At 41.1% G+C, this 25,613-nt stretch overlaps 1 protein-coding gene across 5 annotated transcripts in view; it reads left to right on the top strand.

Moving 5' to 3' along the window:
* Positions 1-25,613, top strand: part of MEIS1 (Meis homeobox 1) — a 107,048-nt gene that overhangs the window by 62,073 nt on the left and 19,362 nt on the right. For all 5 annotated transcript variants that reach the window (XM_077781842.2, XM_077781843.2, XM_077781844.2 and 2 more), the window contains exon 9: positions 21,548-21,624. In XM_077781842.2, coding sequence (XP_077637968.2) covers positions 21,548-21,624 — 77 coding nt within the window. The remainder of the gene's footprint in view (positions 1-21,547; positions 21,625-25,613) is intronic.

The following is a 25,613-nucleotide window of genomic DNA, read 5'->3' as shown; positions in this document are numbered from 1 at the left end:
AGAGAGTGTGTGTGTGTCTATTCCTAAAGCACTATCCTGCCTTTTCCCCAGTTTCCCACAGTTTCTAGCTTGGAGGCACTATTGTGCCAATGTGGAAGCCACTAGCACATTAAAGAATTTGAATTATTTTGAAGCTGCTGAAACACATTAGTATTTAGACATGAGCAGAATTTCACATCTGAGTAGAAGCAAGGGAATACTGAAAAGTTGAAACATGATAAACATTAATTCAGATGCTAAATTACACTTGCTCTGGTTGTACTAGAACTCCTTTTGTTTGCATAAATATTCTCGGAAATGAGTTAACCAGCAAGAATGTTTGCAGTAATAAGAATCTTTAAGTCAGCAGTAGATGCTTTGCTTTCTTCTCCACCCTCTCCTTTCTTTTTATATTTGCAGCTGGGATATTTTGCCTGTGCAGCTTCATTTTTTAAATTAGCCTCCTCCAGTCAAGACACAGCAATGTGTTACATGGTGCACTGTCCTGCAGTCAAAGCAGACTGGACAGCAGACAGTACAAAATTCAAGTATCACCTTTGGCAGTGGGACAGAGAGGGAGGGAAGAAGTTTGGTCACCGATTTTTAAATCTGGAAGTATCCGTGGATATATTTTGCCGAATGGTTTGCACTATGAAGTGCATTAAAGGCAGCAGCAGTATCTTGGCAAGCAGTGGGTGAGCAGGAAATGAGGATAAATTAATGGGCTTGGTTGTTCATTATTGGTTGTTTATTTAGCTTGTCCTCTAACACAGTTGCTACAAAAGAGCCTATGTTGATTCTCAGATATGCTTATGTATGTAAGCGCCAGTGTTAGTTTTTTTGCTGGAAATCTAACTCTTGAAGCAGTTTCACAGCATGCCAGTGTGCTAGCAAATGACTGAATCAGATCAGGTAAAGTGCCAAAATATGAGACACCAAACCAGTTGGGTGCATATCTGATGTGATGTGTTAATCTGTGGTGTAAGATAAGCTGCCTTTCAAATAGGGTCACATTTGGAAGTGGTACATCAAGTTGTGTAAGATGCATTCCCTTGCTCTGGCATACACTATCCTACATCTGTTTGCATGAGTTTAACCCCTGTCTAGATAAACTAAAGCAGTGATATTGTGGTGACTACAGTGTGTTTGTTGCTCCAAGACAGGTATGAGAAGTGACTTGGTTTTTTACCCATTTAATAAAAGTTTTGTTTCCCTTTTCCTGCATTTACCTTCAGCTACACAGGATCTGCACTGTTACAGCTTACATGCTTTTTCTTGTTGCATTTAATCAAGAGGTTCTAATTCCTAATATTAAGTACTTATGCCTGCTGTCTGCCCATCAAAATTATCTTGAGAAAAATTTTCTTTTGGAAGGAAACTTTTTTTTTTGTGGTGCAAGTTGAAATTTTCCATGGGTAATGCCATCCTTTCCAACAAAATGCTCAGCTGAAAATCCAATTTTCAATATTCATGGAGTTGTTATTCATTTAACAAATGTATTAATAGAATTTTTAAGGTTGGAAAAGACCTTTAAAATCATCAAGTCCAACCAATCTTATCTTATTGATGAGTCATCATTGTACTTCCAGCTCCTCACCCTGCAAGCTACAGCAGTGCTAAATATATGTGTAGAGAGAAGGTAAGTAGGCAGAAAAGAGTTTAAGTTAATATGTAGTTATCTAATTTACCTCGCCTTTTGCATCATTGCCTGATTTAGACCCAGAGTATTTAGTGGAGTGCTCGTTTCACTTCAGTGGTGGGCCATCATTTTAATAAGGCAAGGTCTAGGAGCCTTACCACTTCATCTTTTGGTTTATGAAGCAGAAACTTCTGCCCAGAAAATACTTCTCAGATTTTAGGTATAGCACGAATATTCTTTTCTTGGCTACTGGTTGGCCCTTTCTAATCCATCCTGTACAGCATTAAACATCTGTAAGTACTTCAAAAAAATCCTTACTACAACAAAACCTTTTCTCACAATGATCACTCTGTCCCAATGATCCAAAAAGCAAGGTAGTCATGTTAGTGACACTAAAGTGGTCACTTGAGTCACCTTAGTAAAACCAAGGGGCTGCTCATGATATAAAGATGTTTTCCAAGACTGTTTTCAAACTCGGAAAGAAAATGATGGGACTTTGCCTTGGGCACCTTGCTCTGTTGATTGTTCTAAAGTCAGCTTTGAGGTGAAACTCTTCTTCCTAGGCCGTCCTTATTCATGTCAGACAGAGCTTTTGGGGTTCCTAATGGTATTTTTGGAAAGGTGAATGCCGTATTAGACAATCTGGCTAGTTAATAGATTCGCTGGCAGAACTCAGCTTATTTGCTGTGGATTTTGTGCTGTTGCAGGAAGGGTAACAGCAGAGAGTGGGAGCAGCAGAGAGGATAAACCCTTGATTTCATTGCTGAAACCTGAGCATGGGTCTGTCAGTGCAGCAGGTTGTAAACCCCAGAGGGCTGTAGAGATGCAGTTGGGGTCGGAATAATTTTGAAGCTGGTAATAACCCAAACCTTAGGATTCTTATGAATAAAATGCAATTTTAGTAATGTTTCCATAAACAGCAGTAATGGTGGCATTTTAGTAAACAGTGGCATTACTTGCATCAAAATTGCACCACATTGGCTTTTAAATTACCCCACCTGTCTGTATGAATAGGATTCTCAATGTCGAGGCACACAGACAGCTGCTTCTAATGCTTTTTTTTCCTCCCTGTGTAGATAGTGTTGGCAAATCTGCAGCCATCAAGGCTGGCTTCTGATGTAAAATGGTACCTGACCTACTGCCTTTGGTGCTACAAAAGGAGCAGCTTTAATTACTAATGGTCGTGTTTTAGTTTTGTACTTGTTGATGTACAAAATGTCATTTTAGAGCTGTGTAACCTCTGGTTCACTTCCACCAGCGATGGTACACTGGATGCAATTATTTTCAAAATAATTTGTGTTCCTTGGTGGCAGCTTGCAATCCTGCCTTGTTAACTCTCAGATAATTAGCAGGGGTCTGGTCCTCCAGGTCCCTGTGCCCCCAAGTCTCACTGGTACCCCACACCTCGGAGGGCTGTCCTGGATGAAAGCGAAATTGCGCTTACAAATCCCGCTTAATTTATTTCTAGGACTGTTCCCTCCCTTGCATTAGGTGGGTATAATACCCAGAAATTTGTGGAATCGATTTTGTCCTCTAACCCCTGGTAAGCTAGAGGGTTTTCGTGGAGGCAGAGCCAGGGCATGCTGCCTCTCTTCCCAGTTAGGAACAAAAGGATAAGGCTCACACGCTGCCTGGTCCCGTTGTGCTGGGCTGAGTTTGGTCAGAATGATCCAGTTACCAGCCTCATGCCAGGCTTTAAAAGGGTTAAAGATGTTAATGGTGCTGTTAAAAATCCAGCTTGCCAATGAGCTATTTTGTGCAAATGGTATAAATATAAGATACACTTGTCTGGCTCATTTGCAAGCATTCTTTTTGACTTCTTTCACACAACTGGTGTTTTTGTGTTTAATTTAACAAGAAATGAGTAGTAAATGAAAGCTGCTGCCTGAAATCCCACTGTGAGCGTGTTTTGCACTTGGCTCCCCAGTGAAAAGGCAATTTGTGAAATTATGTGATAGAGTAATTAGATGAAGCCGGGGCTTCTGATTGTTGCCATGCGTATGTGGTAAAGGTTTGCTGGGGAAAAAAAAAATAGAAAACATGGATTATTACCCTGGCAAGTTGGCTCAAAGCTTCTTCATTTATTTGTAAACAGAATATTTAGTGACCGCATAGGAAGTAGCTGTAATCACCAGCTCGTAAAGAAACCACAGCAGAGCTTTTGGATTTTTACAGAGTGCTCATGTAAAATTTAAGCTGGGAGGCAGAATCCCTGTTAATGTAATTAGGATCTAATTTACCACCCTTTGCACACAGATGTAATAATGTCTAGATATTTATTCTATCTTTAAGCACATTACATATACCTCAGTGCAGCAGTTACTGAACAGAAACAGGTGTGAGCACTTTCCGGATTTCATTTTTACACTGTAAACACACAGCGATTTAAAGGGAAATATTTACCAAAAAAAAAAAAAAAAAAAAAAAAAAAAGAGGGGAAAGTATGTCTGCAAATGAGGCAGTAATGGACAGTTGCCCTTTATGTACTGATGGATTTCTCAATGGTTAAGTAAATTAAAGCAAATGCTAGAAAAATCAATAGGCTTGCAGAGTCTTGGTTGTGCCTCATAGACTTCAGGACAGAATGACAGATGTGGTGCATATGACCCATTTAAGTATTAATGCTTGGGAAATTGCCTCTGCGTGCAAGGTTATAGGCCTAGAAATATTGTTATATTAAATTACAGACAATGATATTTTTAAGTATATATGGAATTTATACGTTTCAGTTTAGTTGCTCTTCAGCATTACATTTGTCCTGGAAGATTAGTTGCGGAGTTGTTTCTCTGGAACGGTAAATCAGGTTTAAAAAATGTTTGAACAGTGAATTGTCTTTCCAGGGCTTGCTACAGACTGGCAAGCGTTTGCACACTATGGGGGGACAGTGATCGTGTTAAATAAGAGCCACATAGCCAATGTGTTCACTAGTAAATGTAGCATGTAAGCAAGCCTAAATTAAATATCATTAAAAGGCAGCTTTTGGAATGGTGTGAGTGCTGGCACAGTGACATAGGGTTGCTGTTAAATCGGGGTATTCTGTATGACTAAACACAAAGTAAAACCCAAAGTGTGTGGTCAAGATGAGCTAAGTAAAGTAACCACCAAGACTGATCTTTCTCACCATCTTCCCCACGTGCTGCAATTAGAAGGGGCAAGTTTGCATGGGCAGGATGAGTAAAAACTGACCCCACACAGAAATTCTCCTGAAATAGAGATGCTGTGATTAATCCAAGCAGGCAGACGAGCTCTAGATGAGATAGCGTTTGCCATCTCTGATTTCTGTCATTTCTTGCTGTACTTCCACCCAGGCAGCAGGGAAGTAGAACAAGTTAATTGTCTCTTTGTGGCATCTCTGGCAGGAAGAGCGTGAAAATAGCTGGGACCCTGATTTTGGTGTTGGCGTGAAGGCAGAGCAGCGTGTTGGCCGTGCTCGCTGTCGGTGACAGCCCAGCATACCTTGCCAGTTATCCTGACTTCACCCCAAACACCTGTTTCTGTGGAGGGAGCAGCGGATGCATTTTATATACAACTGCCATGTTTGATATTAGAAAGGAGCTTTAGACTTTGTCAGTACCGCTGCTATTCCTTGCTGAAGCCATTACATAGGAAGCGTTGTTGTTTTCCTCTCAAACATTAATTTTCATGTTTTACTTCCATTTGTTCAATAGATGATTTTTTTGTTGTTGTTATTGTTTTGTTCCTTGATTATGTCTTGATATTTGATGTTTGGGCACCACTGTCTCCCTTCTGGCTCTTTTTTTTCTGATTTTTCCTTTTGTTTAAGCACAAAAACTCACTGTGGAATAAAGCAGAACCATCTCCAGGGGATATAAGTGCTGCACACTGCTACTGGGAGTGCCAGTGAAACGATGACATTGTGGAGGGGCAGATTATTACTTTTGGGCCCGCTGAGGACCTATGTGTGTGCATTGAGGCTGGATGAGAGTGACTGGTGCTGAGGGCTGTCAGGCCAGGGCTGAGTGATGACAGACCCTTGTCATTTGCCCGCATTCAGCTTCATTGCTATGGTGACAATGTGCGGTGATGAAAGTGGCCGCCGAGGGTTGGACAGCATCCTCCATGGCTGCTGTAGCCAACAGCATCTTTGCAACGGCGTGTTTGAGCTGCTGATGGCCCCCGGTGTCAGAGCGACATCAAATCTCTAATGACAGAAACTCTCCACAGGTTTTTGGGTCCGCAGGGATAGCGCTCGTGGCACCATCGCCGGTCTCGGCAACTTCTTGCATCAGCGGCAAAAATTGTCTCTACCTGCTTTAGTTGTTTTTATGTGCCTCGTGGTGGATTTCCTTGATTTATTTTGTGTGACATGCAAGCTAGGGAAGCTGGCACTTACCTGCACAGCAGCACGGGGTGGCCGTGGTCCTCCTCCTGCCGCATGTAAGGCAAACACATTAATCAGCACATAGGCAATGGCTGCTTTCGTTAAATGTACCTGTGAGGGGCCCTGGTGAACAGGCTCTTTTGTTCCCGACCAAACCTGAAGGGATCAAAGGTCAGCAGGAACCCAGAAGTCATCAGTCAGGGCGGGTTTTGCTGGATCCTGGCCTTGTCAGCTCCATAGTCACCCCTGGCAACTTGGGCTGCTGCCTGCTTGCCTTCCCCGCTGCCTGGCGCAGAAGTGGAGCATCCGGTCTCTCAGTTGCTGTAAAAAGATGCTGACATGAAGTCGGCATTTGAAATACAGTGTGAGCATTGCCATGCTCCTCTTTGTTATCCAAGTCATTTGAGAGTGAGATTACAGAAATGATAAGTTGGCTTCGTAGAGATCTTTTTGCTGCGTTCATCTTTAGGATGCGTTTTAAGGCTGCAAATTCATTTTTGGTTTAGTGGCAAATGGCAACCCGGAACGAGGCAGCAGCATACTGCCAAAAAGTGCTTCTATGCTTCTGCACATAAAAGTTCACTTCTAAAAAAACTTCTGGTATGGCATTTATTTCCTTTGAGCAGATCGATTTATTTTCCCTCCCCTCCCTGTGATGTTAAAGTACATTTGGCAATAATCAGTTTATCCTTATTAGAAGCTGTGGTAAAAGGCAGTGTTGCTGAGTCAATTCACTCCATTTACTTCCCCTATTGAGCCTTAATGTGTCCCAGTCCCCACCCCTTACAGTGAAAACATCGTCAATTATAGGGCTGACAGGAGCCTGGGACTCAGTGTAAGTTGCTCCTTGGGGTTATTCATCTTGCTCCAAAAAAACTGGCACTCAGCAATATTCATCACTTCCCCCTACCTAAAATGATTGAGTAAACAGTGAGGTGAATCATCAGAGGGGTAAAAAGGGGGAAAACGGAGTTTGAATATGTTGGAGGCAACTTTGGGCTCATATGGCAGGAGATATAGAGCCATCAGCCAACATGCAAGCTCCCCACCACTGTTTAATATTGCTGCAGAAGCTGGAGGGAGGCTCAGTTATCCTTATTGCTTCTCATAGCCTGACCTGCAAGAGCTTTTCTATTTTGGCATCTGGGCTGGAAAAGCAGCTTCAGCCCTGGAAAAGCAGCTTCAGCACTGATGCAGCAGAGATGTGCTGGGTGCCCAACTCTCTGTCAGCACCTTAAGGAAATACATTTAAAACACTGCTCAGTTTACTCCAGTTTGATCCCATGATATTTGTATTTATTCCAAACATCCTGAATCCCCTCCGGTGGAAAATAATTTGAAGTGGGAGCCTAATTTTCAAAGTTTTTCTGTGAATATGATATAGTAAAGTCTTTTTCTCCAAAACCTCACCAAATAAAAAAGCATGGAATAGAATGTGCTTTGTTGCCATTACCTCCCCTTCCTACAAAACAAAGCAAAAAAAGCACATCCAGCCAAGCGAATCCAAACATGAAAACCTCAAACTTTGGGCTAATTTAGATTCTCAAAGTAATCTTAAAAAAAGAAAGAGGCTCTGCTTTCCTTTACCCAAAAAATATAATGCAATCATGGTAAGGGAGGAGAAATTCCCTTAGCCATACACCTGGTTTGTTTTTACACCCAGTGCTGTGGTTAGATGGTTGTCTAAATAAACAGAGATTAGGTGGAGGGCTTTATCTCAAAGCTGGCACTGGTTATCACACTGCTTCCTCCCACTCCCTCCCTCTGATTGTGAGCTGTATAAGAAGACTTAGCAAGCACGACTTAGAGCTGATAACCTTTGAATGTTAGTTCAAGGAAGCTGTGCCATAGTAACAACAACAAAAAGAGAAATTATGCAAACTCTGTCACAGACTATTCAAACAACTGGCAATTTGACCCTAATTCTGATTTAAAAGAAAAAGTATTTGGTAAGTGTTTTTGCTTCTAGAGTTCTATTTGAATTTAGCGTGATCAATAATATTAATATGTGAGCAGTAGTAAAAAAAAATAATGATTCTAGGAATAAACTCGAGTTTATTCTTTAAATTCTCTCTCCTTTGAGGGTCTTACTTTAAAACTGCTTTACCAAAAGGAAGATGTAATGTTTCATTTGGCCAAATTGCACCAGCCCTTCAGTTGAGGGTTGAATTGATCTTGATGCAGCCCTGGAAGAAGACAGTGTTGACATTTGCGCTTGATGGTGAATGAGATATATATACATATATATAAGTAGGGGACATAAAGAGAGGCTGGCAGGTTATGGGCAGCTCCTGTCCCTCCATGAAAGAAAACGAGAAAAGTCCTTGTGGCTTTGCGTGGGTGTGAGATCAAAACACGCCTCTTCCAAGTGTATCTTGGCGAGCCGATGGGCAGCGCGCAACACGCGAGAGGAGGAGAAGGCTCTTTGGGGGTCTTTGCAACGCTCCTTCCACACAACGAAACAAAGCAGCAGAGCACAAGCGGGGAGAGGCAGGAGGGGGAAGGCGCTACCGCGAGGCAATGTCACGGCGATGTTGGGAAGCCAACTCACAGCGAGCGGGTGAGCGCGGGCATCTCTGCCCTTGTCGCTCGCATTACCGCGGCGCCACGCGCCCGGTTACACAACGCGTCAAGGCGAGGGTTATTTCTAGGACAGATAATTGAACATTAATACTCGTTGACATTGTCGTAGGAATGATATGTCAAGCTGACAGGGCCTATGTGCTTGCATCTGCTGATCGGCTGCGGACGAAGGGGATGTTTGGCAGATTAGACCTGGGGCCTCGCCGCTGCCGAGCCGGGGATGATACAGCCATTAATCATGAGCTGCCATCTTGGGCTGCCTTCCCAAAAACAGTGGGTCCCTGCTTTTTTGGGGGTGGAGGGCATGGTTGGCAAAACGACATCGAGCCCCGCGCGTTGTACGCACGCCTCTGTGTGTGTAAAGATTTATGTACACGTGTAAAAGGTGTTAACGAGGAGCATCCTCCGTGCTGCATACGCGGGAGTGCCGCCGTCGTCTGAAGCAACTGTTCTCAATCTCCTAACGTGAGAATAAAAGGAAGCAGAATAGATGGGAAGTTCTTCAGAAGCACTGAGAGCAGGATCAAGTTTGATGAGGTGTTTCTGATTATCTCTATCGTAGCAAGGAAATGACATAAAAATGGTAGCGGAGTTAGTTAGTTAGTTTTTTTTCCCTAATATGTTTTTGTGTCTCCTTCTGGATGTCAACAGATCCTTCAAGGCAAGGGTGCTGTAGATAAAGTACTTACATTGCAGTCACTCTGTCCCCTTCCAGCAAAATCCTACAAAAAGTGCCTTTCAATATAATTTCATAAAAAATCTTCAGAGACCTAATGCCTTTGTCACAACATTTCTACAGCCAGACCTTGCTGCACAAGTTCAGAGGCATGAGAAGCAGATGGAAAACAGTTACAGGGGCCTCTGACACTGGAGTCACTTCTACTTTCTTAAAATATGGCTAAATGTCATATTTGTAATGTCTTGCGTACAGTTTGGCTCTGCATAAAATGCTACAAAATAGGGCCCTTGAGAACACCCATTATCACATTTTGGTTAACATCACAGATTTTAAAAATCCCAGTTGTAATGAAGCCATGAAATAAAGCTTTCATCTGTAAAGATCTAGTTTCTCTTTGTTATTAAAATAAACTAAGCCATTAAACAAAATATATGCATATAATAGTAAAGTTCATAATCTCCTATCATCAAAATGATAAATTCAACTTTTTTTTTTTAATTGGAGCAGTCATCTTAGAAAGGTTCCTGTATAGAACAAGATCAAATGTGCCTGGTTGCTCTTTCTTACTTTGTAACTTGTTAGTGGTGACATTTTTTTGGTCTTTAACTACTTTCATTTAGGTCTTTCTAAAACAAATGAGTTTTGTTCAGAAAGGAGGGGAAAGCAGAGGGAGATTTTTGAGCTTGAATTGAAAAGATTGATTATATCTTGTTACTGTACTTGTGAATTGTTAATGGCCATCACATCAGAAACGTGCTGAAAGCAACGCACCACCTCGATGCTTTTGCTTCCAAATATGTGGATTGTCTCTTTTATGGTAGTTTCTGTGAAGGCATCTGCCTGTGTGTGGTTCTTGATATGCTCAGACTTTGAAAGGGACCAGGCAAGAAAGGGATGCTCAGGCTGGGGGTGGGGTGGGCTCTGGCTGCTTACGGCTGACTCTGTTTGGCTTTTTGAAAATCCCCTTCCAAAAACCTCTGTTGTGGTCTCATCCCTTCAACATCCCATGGAAGATGCCCATGAGGGTCCCACCTTACAAAGATGAGGATGTATTCTCTAGGCAGCCCAGGTTTTGGCCACGTTCACTGAAGCTAAGAGCCAGAACTGGAGTTAGGCAGGTGAAGACAGGTTTGCCATCTCAGGGCTCATCCCCAAGACTTGGCCAACACCAGCCCCTGGTAAATGCCTCACACCATGAATATCTCCACTGAAATGCAAAGCGTGGTTCCACCAACCCTCTGTGAGGGAGGATACAGTGAGCTGTATCCTAACTTTACAGTACTTGGAGGCTTTTGAAATCCAAATGAAATTGGTGGAGACCTGCATTGAATTTGAGGGAAAAGATTATTTTTTATGAGGAAGCCTTCTTGGTCCAAGAAGTTTTCCAAGAAGAAGGAGTCACATCCTGGTCCAAGCCTTTTTAATGACATTTTTATAAGGATAATGCATAGTGAATTTGTGGGCAAATACATGTTAATTTAGGGTTGGATCTGGAGATTTGGATTATTGTGATGTGCCTTTTCCCAACTCTCATGAGATCTGAATCACACTTTTTTGGTGCATGCTCTTGTGCATAGAAATATCATCCTGGGAACACGTATCTGCTTTACTCTGAAATTGGTTAGCATTATCAGACTTGTTTCTTTGCTAAGAATTTTTTTTTATTTGGAGACTTCTCTGTTCATCTCTCAGGGTTAAATTTAAGTCCAGGCTGGTCAGAAGGTGGATTTCTGTACAGGCCTGTACCCTGAAGCCAGTCAAAGGGATTTCACACACTAAATAGGTGTAGATAAATGAATTCTCTAGCCAGAAAACAGAATTGCTTAGTCAAGTTTACCGAGTTAAAACTTGTCTTTATTATTCATGTATGAGATTGCACTGAACTTGGGTTATTTTAGCAGAAGAGAACTCATTAGACCTAAGGAATGAAGGGAGAATTTATGAGGGACTCTCATTTTCAAGGTAAAAATAATGGAGAGTGAACTTATGGAGAGGTAAAAGCTGGGATGGATAAAATGAGAGCTCCTGAAATAGCTGGTTGGGTGCTGGAAAGTGAAGCCCAGCTCTAGCCCAGGTAAATTGCATTTGAATTTCAACCTCAGATCTGTATGCACTCTTCTTTGGCAGATGTTGAATTGATAATGCCTGTGTGTTAAAGAATTCTGATTGTTTCTTTTGCCACCTTCACAGCTTATGAAAATGCAAGTAGCCCTGCCTAATGAATATTAATAAGAGTGATAGCTGGAAACACACAAGCCCGTGGCTCTCCGAGCTTGGATGGGTTAGTTGGAGGATTGTTGTGACTGGGAATTTGCATGCTTTTTAAGAATAAACTTCCTGAAAGCTTTTACATTCTCCTTTAAAAGCTGATGTTTGTTCACAGTACCTGCTCATGTATGCATGGGAGTTTTCCCCCCTTTCCCTTTCTAGATACATGTGAGATTAGAACCACAGAAGGCATGCCCATGTTTTTTAAAACAAGGCAATTTATTAGATGAGAAGAGAGACTCCATCTCTTAAATTTACTTCAGTCCAGGGTTAATTGTATCGATAGCAATGTTTTGTTGGTTTTTTTTTTTTTAATTTTGCTTGTTTATTTTTGCCTTTTCCCACGCCCCATTCTCCCAAGGCAGCTGTGGCAGTTATTAGCGGGGCAGGGAAATGACACTGATGAATTCTGCATCTCCAAACGTCCTAGGAGGCTTTAAAGCCCATTTCATGCAGTTAGTTAATCGGGTAGCTCGTTAGGCCCATTGCTGGACCTCACACATGGCAGGAATAGCAGGGATAGCTGTGGAGGGGCTGGAGGATGGGGAGCAGGCATGGGCAGGCACTGCCTGGAGCTGCTTGGAGCTCCCAGCGATGCCAAGCGGTGCTGGGGCTCAGTGGTGGCACTGCCAACATCCCTCTGGTTTTGCCAGTGCTGCTCTCTGGCTGCTGGAGCAATCCTCTCCAGACCTTTGTTTACTCACTTGTAAAAATACCTATTACCAACCTTTCTGCCCGTGTCATAGGTCCCATTTGATCTGCTCTTCTTCCCCCAGACTCTGCTCCCAAAACTGCTAATTATGCAAAAAACCAAGGCGTCCTTTTTAATAGCTTCCTGCTCATTGAGAGCTGCAGGGGCAGACTTGAAAAGGAGGGTTAGAGTGGGTCAGAACTCAAAAGGCAAATAGAATCAGAGAGATATTTATTTATTATTAAAAGAAACCCACAGTCTTGTCTTGATGATGCTGCTTGGGGTGGAGTTCTTTTTCAGAGTGGTGGTTTAGGGCTGGGATACTCTTGGAGGGTTTCACGAAGGCTCAGTGAGGGGATTTTATGAAGATTCAGCAATTAAGATGCCTCTGCATTACCATTTCTGCCAAATACGTCAAAGGACTTACTGTGCATTCACTTTACAAGTAAACTTACTCTTTCTAGAGCTTTGAAACATGAGGGAAACCCCCAGCTTCAAAACAGAAACACATGTATGAATTGCATTTCCCCTTTTGCAAAAGGCCTTTTCTTTCCATTCTCTTGTCATGACAAAAAGGCTTAATTTTTTTCTTTTTTCTTTTTTTTTTTTTTTGCCAATATAAGGGAAGAGGGAAGAGGGGGAGAGTCATTAAAATGCAGTTCTTTCAATTACGTCCCGTTATTTGTCATCTTTATTGCTTTTCTATAGTTTTCATTGCACCTTTAATAGCACGCCTGGTCAGAAAAGGTGAGCTGGAATGTGAACGCACTTGGCAGTGCCTGGGAGCTGTGCTCAAATCCCAGTCCCTGTAGATTTTAATGTCCCCACAGACTGCTGGCAGCCTGCTTCCAGCTGTGGCAGGCATGATGCAGTGAATTGCTTTTCAATGTTCTTTACTCAAATAGGCAGTAATTACAAGCTTAAAGAGGTTTAGTGGTCCAGTAAACTACATAATCACCCCTGAATTAGCCTGGGCTCATCAGTTGCAGTCCAGCAACCTCAAGACTGCTGTTTGTATGCAGGCTTTATCACGTAGCAACCTGAGCAGCAGGTGTGGAACAGCAAGAATCCCCCATAAACACAACTGTCTACTGGGGACAATGATCTCTAATGAGATGAGGCTACAGCATCACTGTAATTTAAGTGGGAAAATTAACGCCAGAGAATGTGCACTACTTCCAAGAGTCTCTGCTTCTTCAGACAACAGCAGTGTTTTCCTGGCTTGTTTTTTGTTTTTTTTTCTTTTCCCTCCTTTCTTTTTTTTTCTCCCCAGATCTTTAAATGCATCTTTCTCTTTTTTTTTTTTTTTTCCATGAAGAACACATTGTGGTTTTGCTTATAAGCTGAGTGGTCTTTATTCTTTTACAAGGATATGTTGTGAATATTTAATGGTGGACAGGGCATCTGTTCAAGGACTTTCCATGCCAACAAAGCAGCATTGCAAAATAGCAGCTTTATCTTTTCATTTCCTTCTTCGGTGGTAGTTTTCTTTTTTGTTTGTTTTGTTTTCAAATAGAAAATGTAAAATAGAATGTAACCCCCCTCAGCTTGGTGCTGAACCATTGGCACCTTGATGTGTTGGTTGCCTTGAACTCTCTTTTTATGGTGGCTTGGTGCCTTCATGAAAAAAGGAGTTCAAGCTCCTGGCAGGAGGCTTCCCAGTGTGCTTGCTGGCTGCTCCTTAAGGATGCTACCACCTTGGGAAAAGCTTAAAGCTCCTGCTCCATCCAAAATCCATAGGTTTATATTAAAGATCTGGCTGAATACAGCAACCCTCCATCAACCTGATCACACAGGTGTGTGGAGTAGGCAATGGAGGCATTGGGGAGGTTTTTTTTTTATCCCTCACTTACAGAGGGAGCTCCAGATGTATGGAAGACAGCCTGGGAAAAAGAGGAAAAAGCACAAATAAAGGCTTTTGGCTTAACTCTGTGGGATTACAACTGCTGGCACTGGCGTTTCCCAGAGATTGTGGGGTTATTTCCGAGCCCACCTGTTTAGAAAGTCATTTGAGGTAGATAAGGACAGTGACTTACTGCTGAGAAAAGGCTTCTGGTTAGGAGATATTTACCTGGGCTAATCTGTCTTAGGTTGGCTCTAAAAACAACAGCAGTGTTTTTACGGAGTTATCAGGTAGTCGGGATTTCCTTTGGCGTGCCGGTGATATTTTTTCTTCCTTCCCAAAAGCTGCTCACCTAGGGAAGGCTGGGGTTTGCCTTCCTGCCTTTTCACAGCAGCCTGATAAAGATGTTGGCTTAACTGAAAAGCTGGGTTTCGAGGCTGTGAATTTTAGCTCTGAGGCAGTTGCAGTCAGATGATGCATTTCCTCGGTTCCTTTGGTGTCGCTTGGCTGGAATGTTTCATAGTTTTGGCTGTGAGCTGCATTGAGGAGAATTTTGCTAATCTTTTGGATGCAATTTTTCTTTTGATTTCCCTGTCCTTGGTTAGTTTTAGTCCGTGCAAGGAAAACAATAATTAATAATAAATAAAAATGTCAGAGGATGCAAAAGTGCATCACCCACATCACATTAGCACAAATATTCTTGATCCTAGAGTAAAAAATCCCTTCTTGAGTGTATTAAGCAAAGTTCATGTGTATGTGCAAGCTGTGTGTGTGTGTGTTTCTGTGTGCACATGCATACAGGCACCAGAGGAATGTTTAACATGGGAAAAGCTCCACTCAGTTACCCGGGTATGGTGTGGGAGTGTCTGCATGGGCTCAGCTTGAACTGAAAACCAGTGGGAGCCAGAGTAAACTCCAAACACTGAGGTCTATCAGAGTGTCTCCAAAAGGAAATAGCAGAAGCACCATTGCTTGGACTAGCTAAAGCTCAACTGGAAAAGGCAGTGGGTAATAATATATGGTATGGAAGGAATAATATTCTAGCAGCCAGGAGATGGATTAGATGAGTTAAAAGGTTTTTCCATTTTCTGACTTCTGTAATATCCTGTGCAAGGGATGATCTGAACTTTTTTTCCTTAATGAGTGCTCACATTATGAGTAATTTGATGGGGCCACCAGAGAAGTATTGGCAGCGCATCCCAAGCCATACCATGTCTCTCCATCAGCCTTGGAAAGGATATTTATGTTAGTGAGTGCCAAAACTTGTTCACAGACAACTCTTGCAAGAAAATTATTTACAAAAGGGCAAACGGGAAAAAAAGGAGAAGCTTTTTATTTTTCCCCAGCATAACTTCTTCATTAAAAAGGGTCGCTGTTGCCAGTGCCTCTTTTCCCTCCTTGCAAAACCCCACAAAGGAAATGTCTCCTCCCCTCCCCTGCCTGCAAAGCCACCCCAACCCCTTTTTAATCAGGTTAGCTGTGAACACACATTCAGATTTTGAAATTTCTGGGGCATTGGCTCTGTCTTTTACACCCTGCACTTGCCTTAGGAGAGTCAGATTCTGCCTCCTTTCCTCACCTTTTATTTTTTGGCAAGGTTGCCAAAGCAGCCTGCAAACTGCAGCGATAGGCAGTGCCTCAGAGCCCATCTCATAGGGATGGGCTGATGCAAAAACCCAAAGCAGCAGCTTATTGGCCTTGCCACAGGGATACAGATGAGTCCAAGCAGTGCAGCATCTAGTCACACTGCATATTTTGATGCATTTTTGACTTCAGAAGACCAAGCTCATCTGTTGATTTTGTGTTCATAGTTTGCAGTTCAGTAACTCTGGCAGCACCAGGGTTTATTTACAGTAATGTTACGAGAAAAGGCCTTACCACGGGGATATTAAACTATTACAATAAGTTTGAGGAAATATTTTCTTTTGAAAGAGGAAAAAGCTGGCTTTGTCTGCAGCATGACCATGTCATATGGACTATGTTTGTGCTGAAAAAGCAACGAGGAGCTTGAAATGCCGAAGCCAGCTCACACTTCAATAGCATTATCAGGCTGACTCACTCCTCTCAGCCAAGGAAAAGACTGTGCAAACTTTGCACAGGCTTTTTTTCCTCCCAGCCTCAGAGATGCATTTCTAATAAAACAACTTCCTTCTCAGTGTTTTAGTATTTCCTCCAATGTGCAAGCCAATCCCACGGGATAAACAGGATCGAGTTTGCAGCTTCCGAGTTGAATTTTTTTTTTTTCTTCTTCCCCCTCCCTACCAGGTCACCTCAACTTGGCAACTTTTTACAGCCTTGCCTGAATATAAAGCAGGTCACAGGGATGGTCTATAAACCTATTCAGGCTGCCTGGAAAATAGGCAAGGGGGCTCCACGCGTTCTCTTTATCTCTCCCTCTCAACGTGCTGGTGGCCGGTGAAGAAAGGAGGTTGCAATCTTATGACTTTATGGATAGTGATCCAACCATTTTTTGGCTACTTTTTGAGTGCAGAGACCCCCGTTATTCTTTAGGAGGCCAGAATGTGTGAGGATCCAGGACTCGACTGCTATAAATTCAAGCTCTGTTCTTAGACTACACCATGCACAGCTTTTGTAATGCAAATGGAAGGCACAAAGTGTTCCTTTGATAATGTGCAGTCAGGAGACAAAAAAAGCATTCACTGCAACAGTAAAACTAATTCATAAAGCTGAGAGACAATAGGAAAGCATTATGGATATTAAAAAAAAATAGTAATTTCTCATAGATCAACTTGATCATTAATGTAAACAGTTCAAATGCAAAACAGAAGGAGGTTGGGGAAGGGGAGAGGCCCAGATGGCTGTGCTGCCACCTTAGCTAACCCTGCACAAGTTTGAGTAAAGCAAGAATTTAGAGTTCAGCACAAAGTCAATGTACTGTTTGTCACTGGAGGGCTGATCCTTGGGCTTCATTCTGGATACCGAGTTAGGCTGGGTTTCCCTTCAGAAACGAGAAAATCACAGCGTTGGGATTGGTTTTTTTATTTTTTTTTTTATTTTGATATTTGAGAGCACTTCATAAACACTCCTGGGGCGCAAATTTTAAGAGGGCAATTTCTCTTCATCACCTCCCAGAGTTTAGCTCAAGGTCACCTCACCTGAGCTCCGGAGGAGGCAGAGGGCTGGAGGAAGGGGATGAAAAGGCTTCCAAAATGCTTCTCCTGGCACGGGCAGCCCAGGCAGGGCACTGCCACGAGAAGGACAGTGCTGGATGCTTGCCACAGGCTGCTCCTAGCAGGGCGTGCAGCCTTTCCCTGCGGATTGCTGCTGCTCTAGGCGGGCTGGTTCGGTGCTGTGAGGATTCAGCAATCCGAGGGGTGAGGAGGGCAGGATTATTTTCCAATTTTTCTGGCACCATTAGGATGCACTGCTGTCGCAGAGGAGGAGGGGAGGCAGTGCTGTTGATGCCGGGTTACAGATAAGATAAAGTCTGTCGCTGTCCTGGCATCCAGCATTTGCCGCCCGGGGTGGGAAATTTGAGGAAAGGAGTGCATTTGGACAAGGTGTAGCATTAAGAGACAGCCTTGGATGCTTTCCATCTCTACCTAATGGAGACTTTACTCACCATCTGTAGTCAAAGGTTGTAGTAAAAATAAAAAAAAAAAATCTCATTGTTTCTTTTGCTAAAAATGCTCTCAAGCTGCATTAAAAAATGAGGTTTTACTAAGGCTACTGATCGCTAAATACCATTCATAAAACAGTGATGAGAAAATATGATGGAAAGTTAAATTTTTCCCTCTGTCACTTTGATTTCTTTGTTACTGCTAAAATGACTGCTCTGACTCATATTTTGCATAGTTATTTTTACCTTTTCAAATGTTCCTTAACTGTTCATATTACCCTGGGCAAATCCCCCAGGGATAATTTTCATTTGCATGCAGACTTTGATGGTGTTATTAAGCAATCACTTTCTGTACTAAGTCATTATTAAAAGTAATACCACAGAGCCTCAAAAACACATTAATGGTGCCAAACAATCCACATTTCAGTGCTAGATTTATGGAGAGGGAAAAGCACAAGGTCTCATATCATTCAGTGGATGCTGCTCTATTGCTCTGTAGCAGCAGCAGGCTTGATCAGAAAATATCAGAGCCAAATTCAGAGCCCTTATCTGTTGTCAGCCTTATTTCTTTAAATGCCCTTTTTGGGTTTATTTGTTGGTTTTTTTTGGTTTTTTGTTTTTTTTTTTTTAACCTGCCAGCTTCCTACTTTTTTTTCCCCTTTTCCTTTGGCCTTGGTAAGAAAGGCTGTCTGCAGTCTTCCAGCATACACAAGCTGGGCTGGTTCTGGGAAGGAGGGTCAGCCTTCCCCTCTGTAATCACTGTTTTATGGCTTTCACTGGAGGTGTTAATGCAGATCAAATGGAAAACAGTCCAGCAGGAGTGTTACAGCTTCTCATGCTGCCCTGCATACGGTCCCAATCGTTAATTCTGATTATAAGACCTAAAGGTAATTCTGTTTGCTCTCCTAATGCATTGCAGCTCTCCCGGTGGTCCGGTGTCTCTTTTCTTCAATTCCCATCTTGATCAATTGTTTGCAAATAATTAAGCTTTTAAGAGATAATGGTAGGAGCTAATGTACACAACAAAGTAAAGGTCTCAAGTCACTGTTTATTGAACAGTTTGCCTTGATATCCCAAAGTGATCCAGATTGATAGGTGGACTTGTCAGCTGGAGTCACTGCAGTGTTTTTAGTCATTCTTCCCTATATATTTATATATTTAGTAAAATTATGGAGTATCTCAAGTTGGAAGGGACCCATAAGGACCAAATCCAGCTCTCTCCTCTTCACTACCTCAAGCTTAACCATTTGACTAAGATAGGTTTTATACATAATCATTCAAATATAATATAATCTATACACACACAATATATATATCCATATGTATGTGCATTTGTCTATATTGCTTCAGACAGCTATTAGAAAGTTTTCAGAGGGCACTGGTCATTCTTGTGTAGTTGGAGTCAAGGCCAACAGCAACAGTTTTGATTGAATTTCCTATTTCTTCATAAAATGGCAGTTCTCAGGGTTTCCCTCTTTCTCTCTGTTGCAATGTGATGTCTGCCTTTGCCTGTGGCAGAGGCCTCCCAAGCCCTGTGGGTGGGAATGCAACAAGGCTTTGAATGTTTTTATAGCAACCTAGCCTGTGGCACGCTGATTCTTTGTCAAGTCATTTCTATTATTTTTTTATTGTCAGCCTACAAAGGAACAGTTCGTATGATCCACAGAAAGCTTATATAATAATGTTGCTTAGTGTTTAAGATTACTTTAAACCACACCAAATCACAGTTAAAAAGCCTGCTGCATTGTGACCCTTTAGCTAAGAGGGATTAGCTGTGTAAAATCCCAGGCTGTCATGTGATTATGGCAATTACAGATTTATCATGAAATTAAAAGTTTATGCTGTACTAGGATATGAAAAAAAAAATAATCAGATGACCTTAGACATACCACAATTTGAAGACTTTGTAGTTTGTGACTTTTAAAGCAATTATTTTTACAGTGACAATATTATTTTGATGGCTAATTTTATCCAGTCTTGTCTATTTAAAAAAAAAATGTCCAGAACAATTGAAAATTGCTTAATGGAGACAGACTTCTCAATTCCAATAGCTAGAGGCTGTCTAGTAATTATTGCTTGCTGCATGAAATTAGACACAGTTTGTTCAATTACTTAAAATTAGATCACATGTAAGGTGGCAAAGCAAAATAAGAAAAAAAAAAGGAATAATTCTGTCCTCACTTGATATCAAAGTAATGAAATGAGAAGTAAGCTGTAAAGATGAAAATGTTACAAATGATCTTTGTAGGGTTTGGGGTTTTTTCTTTGAAGGGAAGAAAAATGTGCTCAGATAGATGGGCATAAGTATGACTGTTGTGGATGAACGAGTGTAGAAGGCAGACAGTAAAATACATGCTGTATTTTTGCATGTGTGAAATGCTATTTGCCCATAAAAAGAAGACAAATCCCCTTCCCTCTGTTTTCACTTTACAATTCTGGAGCTGTTTCATGTGCACACAGAAAATACACAGGATGGTTTACAGGTGTGTAGGTCATCTCTGAACTTCCTGTCAAGAGAAGAGTACTTTTAAAATAATTGAAAATTCCTCAACATTTTTGGGTGAAAAAAAGATAAAAAATCTCTTATGGAGCTGGTGGCCATGGTGGTGGGCTTTAAAATAGATGTATTGAGTTAAGAGAAGTTGCTGGAGTTGCAGCAAAAATCCCTTTTTGGTAATGTGAGGTGATACTTGCATGTAACACAGCCAGAAGAAGTCAGACTATGCTGTCTACAAAAGCATATAAAATCTGCCAAATAGCTATAATACCAGTAAGATTGTGGGGTTTTATGAGGTTTTAAATTCTTAAGCTTTGCAAGGTTTCAGTTTATGTCTCATATGATATTACACCGAAGAATACATATGGAGAATAAAGGAATTTTGGGAAGGGAAAAAAAATGGATGAATGATGTGACAATGGATGAGTACTTTGTGATAATCAGCTGCTAAATAGTGATGGGATAGGACTAAGCAATTATATCAAATGATCTTTATTGAAATGCTGTTAAGCACCTTGCAGCAGTCCAGGTCTGAATTAGATATGAACTGAGTCTTGAGCATCCAGGTTAGGAGCTGAACCAGTTCCTCAAAACAGGACTTTTCCTTGAAACTGTTACATTTGCAATGTTTGGCCATTTCCTCTTGTGGCAGTGACATTTTTGCAAGGATGGGAAGGACAGAAATGATATTTCTACGTTGCAGACTTGGTTGTGGTTTTCGCTGTTGATTTATTAAGCAATCTGTATTCATGCAGAAGCAAATTTTCTGAGAAAGCAAATCAAGTTCTCACAAGAAACTTATGATTGAATTATAACATTATCTTCAATTAAAGGAGTATTTATTTTCTGTCTCTTAGGATTAGCTCAGCACAGCTATGCTAATGTCAGGCAAAAATGTGCTGATTGTTGACCTTGCATTGGCCTGTGTTCAAAACACAGGCATTTGTTTATGTTCAGGATGCTTATCTTATTTGCAAATTATTTTGGGGCACTGGCAAGTTTTGCCTTCACTATCTCAGAAAACATCAGTGTGTTTTAGTTTTACAGAGAAGTTCTTTACCACATTCTTTGTTGTTCTGTTAAAAACAGAGAAAAGAGAAAAAAATAGATTATTTGACTCTAATTGGTCATTTGAGACAAGTACAAAAATTTTTCATCTAATGCAACAAATATCCTTCTCAAGTATCAAGGTACTGCCAGTATCCTAAGCAGTTATTTCTCCACTTCACTAATCTTTATAATTGGCTTGTCTTTTACTGCCATTAATTAAGTGATGTAGTAGCCCATTAATAATTATAAAAGAGTGACACACCTCAGCATTTTCACCTTTCAATAATAGATGTCCTGCTTCTGTTTTGGTTTGGGTTTTTTTTTTAATTTAAAATAAAAAGTAGGCAAAAAAAGCACATTGTTTTAAATGTTTGTATTTATTTTGGTGTCTTATAGCACCCTTACCCTTCAGAAGAGCAGAAAAAGCAGTTGGCACAAGACACAGGGCTCACTATACTTCAAGTGAACAATTGGTAAGTAATTTTTTAAGTAATTAGTGTTTCTACATGGCCACTGGCACTCTCTGGCTATTCCTTTGGGGACACACCTTGCCCTTGATGTTCACCTCCCCAAAAGTTTATTGATACAAAAGGGATATAACCAGATGAGTTTCAGGTTTCAGGAGTTGAAAGTATGAGGTTTGCTACTGTATTTTATTTTCCCATCATTTGGGCAGATCTTGGTGTATTCACATCTGATACCAGTCCTCTTTCTGGCTGAGGAGATCTGTTCTTCAGTAGGAAGGCACATCCATTTGTAGGACATTGGTCTTGGAAGAGTTCAGATGTTGGGGACAAAACAGGGACAATTGGTCCCATTTCTGCTGAGCATATTGTTATTTGGGGCTGCTGTCCTGATTTTTATAGTGTGGTTAGAGAGGTTTTGCTTTTTGACTGACACCCTTGAATCTCTTTATCAGTTTGTTTTCAAAATCCAGTTTATGAATAAACTTTGAGGACAGTCTGGTTCTTTGCTGCTGAAGTACTGAATTGCTGGAACAATTTAATTTATTTGCTCCAGCTAAGGGTTGGTGGAGCCCCTGCTCTGTTAGAATAGTGATTAATTTGAAGGAAGTCGAGTTCTATGCTGTTTCTGCAGTGGATTTTGGGTTGCTAACTGCTCAGGGTATGGTGAAGGCAACCAGTGAAAATTACTCATTATTTAAGTATCATACAGCAGCAAACCTCTTTTAAAAAAAGTTTGATTTATTACCCTTTGATACTGCATCAAAATGTGGGTTCCTCCCACTATCCCAGAACGAGTGTCATACTTGAAGTGTACTGCAATCTAATACCTTGTAAAACTAAGTGTATCTAATTAATTGTCCTAATATTTTTAGATTAGTGTTTATGATGGGAAACCTTATCCTCTTTGAAATAATACCCAGAAAATGGTCAAGGCAAACAGCAAGCCTGCTGGGGAAAAGGGAGGGAGGAATGCCAGTTTGCAGACAAAAGTTGGTTGTGTTTTGTTTTTTTTTTTTCCTGTTCAATAAGTGTCAGAGATTAATATTACTGAAGCTCTGATTACATGGCCTAATCCATTTTAGTGAATAAATTTGGTCTTGATGTCCATTGCACCTACATTAACAAACCCTCCTCTCTTAGAGAGCGTAGGAGCCTATGGGAGAGATTTCAGATATATTAAACCCCATTACAGAAAATGTAATTTCTGTCAATATAATCCCATGTATTCTTCAATTTAGTACTTTAGAGATAACAAGCTACTTACAATATATTTGCCTTTGGAGGATTAATTTACAAAGTGCACTATCTGGGAGACGCAGGCGGGCTCACATAAGCATAGCTTGTAAGGGTTATCAATTTCTGTGACCCCACAGCAGCCCTGGGAGATCAATTTTTTGAAGCCCTTTAAGATGCTGAATAAAGGAAAATACCAAATACTTAGTGTATATGAAGTATGCTTCCAACATACTTAATTTAAAATGGAAGAATAAAAGGCATAAACCATAAAATTTACGTGTTATAAGGCAGCGTAACCCACAGTATTTTGGCTCAGCCAGAAAAAAATTCGTGTTTACTCCAACTTTCCATTCTCCAGCCTTCATCCAGGTGTTGCCCTAATTTATATGGCTGTCCTGCAGTTTAGCAATGGGTGCTTTGGCCCACTGGGAAGCTGTGGGTGCTCATCAGGGTCTTGTTTATCTATGGGGTGGAGTGCAGGATTCAACACAGACAAATGTGTCACTTTAGGATGGTCTGTCTAAAGAAATTTTTCAAGATGATGAACATAGGATGGCTTCAGCTAGAATTGGTGGAATTTCTCCAGAGTGACCTTCAGTAAGGTTTTCTTTCAGTTTTCTTTTCAGGGTGTTTTTCAGTACACGTGTCTCCTCGAATATGAGGAGTTTTTACTTTGGGTTTGTGTCAGGTGTGTTCTTATAAATTCCTTATCTGCAAAGAAAAGGAAAAAAAAAAAGAAAGAGGTCAAAATACTGAAGTCTTGTGGATGTAGGGCAGACTTCGTCTATGTGAGCCAGTTCAGTATAAATTATTGTACAAATAATTTGTGGTGTTACAATTGTATAAATTGTATAAATTATTGGGACGATTCCCCTTCTCTCCCCTGAGGCACAACGATTTAATGCTCTGGAGGCAGTGGGGCTTTCTTAAATCACAGGTGGTGGGCAGAGATGCCAAAATATGGCAATGCAGCCCCTGCTTTTTGTAATGGATGCTAGGGAACAAGGAGGCTGTGAAGCTGGTGCTGAGTGAGCAGGATGCACAGGGAATACCCAGCCATGAGGTGACCAGTGAGTTACTCACCCTCTCCCAAATCCTGGGGGCTGTGGAGCAACCTTCTCAAACATTTTCCTGGATCCCTTTTCTTCCAAAGCCATGTGCACAAGAAACTCTTCCTACCTAAATGTTTTGCTGCAGGGAAGAGCTAACATATAATTTCTGGTTAGTTTTGCCTCTCTTAAGCAAGCTCATAAGTCATTCAGCCAGAACTCACACAAAAAAAAATTTGCCTTCCTCCTTAGATTCTTCCAAACTTGTTAACACACATGTACATTTTTGTATTAATGATGAGTCATTGTAAATCACTGTTGCAGAGATTAAATAAAATGCTGAAGGGCAGGCTGGGTGCAGATCAGTCATAAATTATTGGCAGCAACACAGCATGTGGGAATACATGAAATGTGCATGAAAAACATAAACTCATGTCTGGTAGCATGGTCGTTAGCCCAGACTGGGAATGCTGGATTTTCTGGCTGGAATTAGAAGTTTGCCACAGACCAGTCAGTGAAGAGAGCATTTGTTTTCTGCAGACTGAAAGCATTTAAACAATTTTTGTCATATTTTGAATGCCTTTTCAGTATGTGCTGGTTGCATACTTCAGTTTTCTGCCATAACGAAAAAAAATGTTGATTTTCACATATGGACTGACCGGTGCTGGGGCTCCCTGGACTGATGCACATAACCCCTCTTGATGTCTGAGGAATCACAGGAATGGGGTGATGGTGTGAGATGTACCAGAGAATATATCTGTGAAAGGGTACATGTCTTTAAAAATACCAATGTCCTTTTCACCATGACCCTTTTCATTGGGTTGTTTTAAATTTTTTTTAAGTGATGAAATAATCCACACATAGGATTTTTCCATTTTTTTTCCCCTCCACATGACAACTTCACTTGTGAATCACCAGCATTGCCTTCTAGGACCATCTTTTTGTCTCAGTCAGATGCTTCTGTTGTGGGATGAGGGAACCCTTACCCTGCTGCAAAATACAAATAAATCTGGGGAAGGTAGGAAGATAGCAGAGCTCAAATGTCATTAGGCTAAATGAACCATTCAGGTTTCTGTTGTATCAGTTGTTTAACCCCACAGCAGTTTAGGGTTCCAAGCACATCAATATGAGCAAGAAGGGGCACTTGTATGATGCCTATATCGACATGGTGGAGACCTGAACAGGTACAGGTTAATAAGGTGCTGTTCCCAGGTGATAAAAACAATGAATTGAAATATCCAGGTGTGATCCAAGCACTTCTTACCTCAGCTGAGAGGCAGTCAGGCTATATTGAACAATCTATATGGTTTTCTTGTTTACTACATCCCAGCTGAATCCCTTCCCATTAAGAGCTAATGGTAAATAATTACTGGTGGTAGTCTATGAAGAAGAGAGAGCAATTCTAATCAAGGGCTGCATTAGGTGTCAGATGCTTGTTTATGTTTTAGAAAAGTCTTGGTGCACACAGATAAGATGTTTGTATATTTGTAGAATAATGTGCCTATATAACCTCCCTATATGTGCATGTTTTTATGTGATTGTCTCTCTAAATAGTATTGCATCCAACTGCATTAAAATGATCCAAAAAAAAAAAAAAATTGAGAATTCAAATCCTTAATGCTCCAGCCTTTATTAGGTATTTCCATTCTGTTTTTTCCAAGTACTCTTGTGTTATCTAGGGCACAGCCCAGACAATGCTGGAGCAGCTAG

This window comes from Lonchura striata, chromosome 3, assembly GCF_050655825.1.
Source record: "Lonchura striata isolate lonStrDom1 chromosome 3, ASM5065582v1, whole genome shotgun sequence".
Taxonomy (NCBI): Eukaryota; Metazoa; Chordata; class Aves; order Passeriformes; family Estrildidae; genus Lonchura; species Lonchura striata.
Note: the sequence above shows the minus strand (reverse complement) of the source record. Positions and strands in the feature narration are given on the sequence as shown.